The 7,469-nt window shown below is 53.6% G+C and overlaps 1 protein-coding gene and 1 long non-coding RNA gene across 3 annotated transcripts in view; one reads left to right on the top strand and one right to left on the bottom strand.

Moving 5' to 3' along the window:
* Nucleotides 1-393: 393 nt before the first annotated feature.
* LOC109369641 lies at nucleotides 394-6,266 on the bottom strand. 2 transcript variants are annotated; one of them, XR_004161062.1, is made up of 2 exons: nucleotides 5,471-6,266; nucleotides 394-1,335 (listed from the first exon to the last, which is right to left on the bottom strand). It is a non-coding gene; the product is annotated as an uncharacterized LOC109369641 (long non-coding RNA). The 2 variants fall into 2 exon arrangements; XR_002118958.2 differs by having other exon boundaries at nucleotides 394-1,978; nucleotides 5,471-6,234.
* A 64-nt stretch (nucleotides 6,267-6,330) lies between these two features.
* AEN (apoptosis enhancing nuclease) overlaps nucleotides 6,331-7,469 on the top strand; it is a 2,605-nt gene continuing 1,466 nt past the window's right edge. The window contains exons 1-2 of the mRNA XM_010717484.3: nucleotides 6,331-6,421; nucleotides 6,724-7,322. Of these exons, the coding sequence (XP_010715786.1) occupies nucleotides 6,747-7,322 (576 nt within the window). The 5' untranslated portion in view covers nucleotides 6,331-6,421; nucleotides 6,724-6,746. The remainder of the gene's footprint in view (nucleotides 6,422-6,723; nucleotides 7,323-7,469) is intronic.

The raw sequence follows: 7,469 nt of genomic DNA, 5'->3' as shown, positions 1-7,469 counted from the left end.
AGATGGGACTAGAACCCCCCTTGTCACTCCTGCTCTTCCCCTTCCCTCCTGCCCAACCAAGCAGCGTAAGAAACCCTGTGAGGAGCTGCCTGCTCCAGGGGCATGCCCTCCTACCCCCCATTAGTCAGTGGTTGTCTTAAACACTGAAGCATTTGTAGCCTTATTCTTCCTAATCCTGCCTAATGTAGCTGTGGCTGTCCTCATTAGCCACATAATTGTCGAGCAAACACAAAACAGGCCCCGACACAGTCGAAGGAAATTGGTTTAAAAATACAAACCAGCATTCTCAGATGTTTTCATAGGGGGCCCTTTTATTTATTTGCATTCACACAGCGTCGTGTGGAATGATTAAAAAAGAAGGAAAAAAAAAAAAGAACTTTACCTCCAGATATGTTTTTTGCTTTTTTTTTTTTAAGTATTGTCTTATGACAAGGTGAGTTTGAAATACCAGAGGGGAAATCCTCCTTGGTCACTATGCTGGTGGAGGACAAATGCATCTCCTGCTGCTCTCCCCTGTCACACAAAGGGGTTTCCAAGCACAGAAGATGCCCATCCATGCAAACACATCTCTCACAGGTGTGGTTGCCCAGGGAGAGGTTTTCCCATTCCCATCTCTCAACGATAGAGCCCATGAATTTCAAAGGGTCTCCATCCACTTCTGACAGCAGATGACAGGGCTAAGTTAATTGAGGCAGCAGTAAGAAATCTAATTAACCTGCAGTATGTTGTTTAATTTGTGCAAAGTTGTTGTGGTTACTCAGCTATAAACTCCATTCCTGGTTCTAATGACAGCGACTCACATGGCAGCAGCAGAGCATCCCAGTGGTGGGCAGCCACCTCGCGCTCACCCTTGAAGGTGCCCTCAATTAAGCACGGAGCGTTCCAGTGGTTGCCTCCATCTGCTTCTTCCATGGCATTTGAGACCCTTTCCTAGCTCCAGCCTTTGGAACAGCCACCTGTGCTGCTTCTCCACCTGCTCTGGCATTCAGCACCACTGCACGACTTCCAGAAACCAGCCTTCACGAGCTGGTGGTGTCAATCTGTTGATTGCACTGAAGTCCAGGAGACGGGCTCAGGTCGCTGAGTTCCCATCGCAGCTCTTAGGCTGTAATTACGTTCAAGTCTCTCTGCTTCAGTTATTTCTTCTTGCTAATGCTTGGAGCTGCTGTACCGCTCTTTTCTTCAAGGCTGACCTCCATATAGCTTCCCAGGAGAGAGCCAGGCCTGTTATTTCAACCAATTCACAAACCGTCTCACAGAGGTCGGTTGCCCATTATATAACTTTTGGAACAGCAGGAATTCGCAGGGCTGCTGATGCCGGGCTCTTTGTGTTGGCTGGGGGAGAAGCAGAAGGAAAAAGATGGATGCTGCATGTTAGCATTGCTCCTCGGATTCACCTTCCCCAAAGACCCTGGAGCAGCCAAGAGCTGACTGCAGTGCTGAGCCTCACCACCTCCGTACCCCACAGGACACCTTGCACGTCAAAGGATGGCGAAGCTTTTAGCCAGGTCCCAAAAAGCTATCAGCCAAATAAAGAGACGAGATTTGCCACAAAGGGGGTTTAGAAGAAGGTGATCCACCTCCAGATCCCCCAACGCTGGGGCTCTGCAGTCAAGCGCACCGAAGTCTTCCACAAGGATGGCACTCCAAGCACATTGAGGATGTGAAACACAAGTCAGGATGAAATTCCCAGTAAAAACAGCATTCCAAGCAAGTACACGGGTGTACTAGAGCCCCAACAGCCAGAGCTGCAGCAGTACCCTGAGCAGCCCATTGCACGCGCAAACAGAAGGGATGCTTTTTTTTATTTGAGGAATCCCATTGCCTGGATCCTCCTGAAGTTTTTGCACTGAAAACAACGCTGGTTGGTGACATCCAGCCCACATACGGCCAAACTCTGGCAAAGGAAACTCAGGCACCATCGCTTTGGAGGATGCAGCAAAACCAGGTCAGGGTGTTCCAAAGGGTGAAGAAGAGGCTGCCAGGAGGAAAAGGAGCTCAGTTTGGGTTTTTCTTTCTATTTATTTATTTATTTATTTCTAAAGTATTAAAAAGTGGCAGCGCTAGCGAAGGGTAATTATCCCTCTGTTCCAGCTGAAATACAATTAAGGCAGCTCTCAACGAGCCCCCGGGATATTGTGGTTTACTAATTAACAAGCGGATATGCTGTGGCCCCTGTCATGGCAATTACAGCATGAGACAGGCTTCAGGAGCTCTAATTACACGTCAGCCCACGATACACGCTGCAATACAAATTAACGAGGGCCGGGGCTGATGATGGAGGGAGTTCACCCAGCAAGGGGCTGGGAAGGGATCGGGGACAGGGATGGGGACAGGGAACTTGGTGTGGTCTCTCAACCCCGGGGGGAGCAAATTGGGGTGACACTGCTGCACGGCGGTGGCACGCAGGGATGTGGGAGCCCTGAGAGCGCTTTGCTTTGCTTCTGCAGCCTGATGAGATGAGTGGCATTTTGGATGGCTGCAATGAATAGCAAGTATCGCGTTTTCCGTCGTTAATTCCCAGACCAATAAAGCTGCTGTTAAGAAGAGAAGTCATATGGGAAACACCCAACAGGGCTTTGGCTGCTGACAAATAACTTGCACGACTCCCTGAGCCAAGAGAAATTTTTCTGACTAATTGTTTATCAGGAAAAGTGGAGTGGCCCAGATTGAATTCAATGGGTATCTTTGGCCAGCTATGAAAAAATAACAATAATCAGCATTTTTGTAAACTCAATTTGATACGTTCCGTTTTAAAGAAAAGTTTCCATTCAGAACATATTAAAAAGATGTAATTAAATAGAGATGCACACCTGGAGAGGACATTTTGTTTCTGACAGAGCAAGATGACATTTATCAGGTGCTGCATTTTAGGAAAGGCAGTCCCACAGGAGGGGGATGCAATGGGGATGCTGGGGTACTCTGGTAGGACCAGTGGTGTAGCACAGGGGACATTGGGATTGTGAGTCACATCCCCTCTAGGAGCACCTCCTTGTTCATCCGTGCACAAAGCATAGGATAAAATCATAAAGTACTCCAGATAAGAAGGGAATCGTAAGAATCAGCAAGTCCAATTCCTGACTCTCATTGAGTAGAACAACTCAATGCAAGTGCATAACAGGGGGTTCACTGCAGATGGGTGACTTGCCCAGAGCTGTGGGTGCCCCATCCCTGCAGGAGCTCAAGGCCAGGTTGGATGGGGCTCTGGGCAGCCCTAAGCCATTCTGTGATTCTATAACTTCTAGTCGAGGGTTTGGGGCTGGGTGCATCTAGATGGTCAGGATCAGGACCAGTATTTTGGGGGAAGGAGGAGGAAGAGAAGGGTGAAAAAGGGGGAAGCCGACCCTGTCCCCACACCCAGAGCACAAAGTCACTGGAGGCACCGCAGCCACAGAGCGATGGCAGGGGAGGGCAGCACCACCTTGTGCCTAAATCCCAAAATAGATCTCATTAACCGTAGCAATTAACACTAGACAGGCCCTCTCTCCTCCCCACCACCCCAGCCAGGGCCATATATAAAAATAACAGTTTATTACACAGCAGGCACAGCCTGGCTTATCGCCACAGACAGGAAATTGCTGCGCAGAAACTGCACGTTTCACTTTTAATAAGTTTGGCAATAAAATGTCTCATCAAACGAGGCCATGACAGAGCTATAATGAAGCCTCCGTGCAGCCCCTAATTGCTTACTGCTCTCCTGGGGGCGAGCCAGCAAAGCAGGGTGGGCTGGGTTTGCTTTCCCGCTGCCCCGTGGACCCGTAGCAGCATCACCCCGAGCCCCCCACCCGCTGTCCCCACGGCCATAGGATGTCCCCAACCCTGGGGAGAGGGAAGGGAATGGGGACGGCCAGCAGCACGCAGGTGGTTAATAGGAGAAATGGAGACGCGTTGAGGCTGGAATTGGGAAATGAGACATTTTGGAGTCACAGCAGGGATGTACTGGTGCTGGCAGGGGTCCTGGCTGGGCGAGCAGCTTTGTTCATCTCAGCACGACGCTCAGGGACTTCACCTGGAATTGCTGATTCGCATTCATAAACATGATCACATTAATTGGCCGCCGCTGCCGCCTCCCAGCGCAGGGACTTGGTGTGCGCTCAGCTCCCATCCCAAACATCCCATCCCTATGCCTGCAGCCACCACATGCGAGCAGGGAAACAGCTGGGGACGGGGGAGGACAGAGGACAAATGCATCTGTCAGCCCGCAGCCACCCATGGGCACCCTCTGCAAAGCCCCAAGTTAGATACCAATCACTGAAATCCTCTCAAAGGGATCCCGGCAGAAAACCCTGCAGGCATGAGTAGGGACAGCCAGGGGCAGAACACCTTGCCCAAAGAACAACCCAAAGGCTCTTCTTGCAGGGGCAGGAGGGGGACACAGCCACCCGGTGCTCAATCTGAGCCCAAGCTTGGAGCAGGGCCAGCCTCGTAAATTATTCATCCCGCGCATTCACCCTGTTATTCACTCCATGATCCGTCCCGAGTTTTACTGATTTTGTTATTATTTCCAATAGCATAAATGCTGCAGAAATATCCCTGGGCTCCCGTGTGCTCTGCAGCACTGAAACACCCAGAGCAGTGCCAGCAGCACTGTGCCCCACGCCACAACTCTCCAAGGGGGCTCCCCTCAGCATCTCCTTCCCACCTGGCTTCCCATATTCTCCCTTGTACTGGACAGTCCTTTTTGCTCCTTTGCAACTCTTCCTCCCTCTGTGTTGAGGATAAGCACAGTCCACTGCTAACCCAGGGTCAGTGGGATTGGAGGGACACTCATGTGGATCAATTTAAAGCAATCTTGACTTTTCTGACTTTGATGGAGACAAAGGGTGCTGCTATTCACCTGCAACCTGATCTGTAAAACCAGAAGAAAAATGCTTTTCTTTTCCAATGCCCTTCATGTTCTTACCAAGGTTTCAACACGAGCACAAGGGTTTTAGGGCAAAACACATCCTGCAAAGCTCCTGGGAAGGAACTGGCTGAGCAAAGGCTGCAGCAATAAATGGTGATACTAGAGGAAAACAAGGCTGAGTGGCTCCTGTGTACAACAGAGATGTCCCAAAGGGATGCCATCAGCCACCCCACTGACAGGCACAGGGGGCTCCCGGTGCTCCAGCCTCAACCAGGCATCCAGCAGCAGTGCTTCTGGGGCTGCAGCTGCATGGTGCCATGGGGTGAACACCAAGCTGGGAGACCCTAAAAGCACCAAGGAGCCAACCCCAAGAACTGCACTGCACTTCCACCAAAAATAACTGAGCCGAGCAGAAATCTCTGCAAAAACACCTGCCCAGGCTCCTTAACAAGTTGTGCTGGGACACTCCAGCTGCTCTCATTAGAGGGAATTAATTAGCTGAGCAGGTGGAACAGAACAAAGGGAGGCAAAACACAAAAGGGCTGGGTTTGAGGAAGAGGTTTACTAGGCAGAATGAAAGCCACAAAAATACAAGGAAAAATTAAACGGTGATTCCAACCTTACCTTTCTGACCAGGCAGAATGGAGCAGAAAGGAGGCAGAGGGTGAGGACACTCATCCTGCATCCCTACAACGGTGCTTACGGGACGAGGATGGCCGCGGTGCCCTCTGGAAGACTAGTGATTTTGTTGTTGTATGGCTCATCCCACCACAACAAGTCACAGTCTGCCTTAGGGCGCACGGCCTCTCCGGCGCTGCAGGAGTCTCCCAGCCCCAAGGTGAGCACAGCGGCTGGGCTGCTCCTGGATCCTTCTCCACTTCTGATCACCTCGAACGTTGCTTTGGTGAAAACCCAGAGCAAAGCAACGAGAGGTCGGTCTGAAACACCTCCGCTGCTGCACTTGGAGCTGCCCCGCTGCTGGGAAGTGCCCCCAAGGACCTGCAGCCCACATCACGGCCCCTCAGCTCTGACACCATCCCAACAGCAGCTCCCTGCATTACAGGGTACATACAGGCTACCCTACAGCCAAAAGAGAAGCACAGAACAGCTGAGTCGGAAGGGATCCTAAAGTCAAGTTCCAACCCCCAGCCATGCACTGCTCGGCACCCATCAGCCCCACCCAGCACAGCCCTGTGCACCTCCAGGGACGGGGCACCCACAACTCCTACGCGGAGACCTGCTCCACTGCCCACATTACCCTCAGAACCAAGAACGCCTATTTAAGCCGGAGCTGGCACACACCGTAGCCAAAACACCTCGTAGCCGCAGCACCCCATAGCCGATCCATCCTACACCCAAAGCACCGCACGCACGATGCGCAGTAGCGCCATATTACCGTGGAGCGGGAAGCCCCGCCCCTCCGCGGTGACGCACCAATCCCGCCCCTCGTATGCAAATTACCTCTCATACACAGCCAATGGAAAGGCAGAGGGGGCGTGGTCACGTCAGAACTTGCCCGGGCATGTGAACGCGGCAGCTTCCGGGCCGGACACGTGGGAGCTGTGCCGACCTGAGGTGGGTGAGGGGTGTGGGCCGGGTGGTGGGGGGGGCAGGGTGGGAGTATGGGCCCTGGGTTGGGAGATGGGGCAGACTGGTCTGGGATTGGGTAAAGGGGCGGGTAGAGGTTTGGGGCTGGGGAATGGGGAGAGTAGGGGCCCGGCAATAGGCAGACAGGAGCGTTGGGGGGGGGGTGCGCGGTGATAGGGAGGTGGGAGGGACAGTGGGGCTGGAAACGGGATAGGCAGTCAGAGAGTGTATTTAGAGAGGAGGCCCTGTTCCGGGGCTGCGGGGCACTCACAGCCCTGTGCTCCCCGCAGGCCTGTCTCCAGGAAAAGGCCAAATGACCCCGCTGCTGCTCCCCAAAGCCTCTGTGCCTACCCCAAAACGCACCCATGGTCCCGCCGGGTCCCCCAGCCCTAGGATGACGCCGCAGGGTCCCGGCAGCAAGAAGAGGAGCCGCAGGCACCAGCGCTTCATGGAGCGGCGGGCTCTGCTGGAGCAGAGGGGGCTGCTGAGACCCCGCCGTCGGTTGGGCACTCAGGGACCCCCGGGTAGCCTCAGCAATGTGACGCCACGTGGCTGGAAGGTCTCCAAGCTGGGGCTGTCCGTGTCACCATCCACCTCCCCGGAGGTGACGTGCTCCGGGACGTCCATGGGTAACACCATCACGGGGCTCCAGCCGTGCCTCCCGCGTCCCAACAAGTACGTGGCCATTGACTGTGAGATGGTAGGCGCGGGCCCCCGGGGCAGGCAGAGCGAGCTGGCACGCTGCTCCATCGTTAGCTACGATGGGGACGTCATTTATGACAAATATGTCCTGCCCCTGCTGCCCATCGTGGACTTTCGCACCCGCTGGAGCGGCATCACCAAGCGGCACATGGAGAGCGCCATCCAATTTCGGGCTGCCCAGGAGGAGGTGAGGTCCTGGCACTGCAAGAGTTAAGGGCTGACGTTTGGGTTTGTGGCAGCCTTGCACAGTGAGTCTGGCGTGTGATTTCATGGAATTGTTAAGGTTGGAAGTGATCACCAGGATCACCCAGTCCAACCCCAACCCACCCCCACC

The sequence above is a fragment of the Meleagris gallopavo genome, chromosome 12 (assembly GCF_000146605.3).
Source record: "Meleagris gallopavo isolate NT-WF06-2002-E0010 breed Aviagen turkey brand Nicholas breeding stock chromosome 12, Turkey_5.1, whole genome shotgun sequence".
NCBI classification, from domain to species: domain Eukaryota; kingdom Metazoa; phylum Chordata; class Aves; order Galliformes; family Phasianidae; genus Meleagris; species Meleagris gallopavo.
Note: the sequence above shows the minus strand (reverse complement) of the source record. Positions and strands in the feature narration are given on the sequence as shown.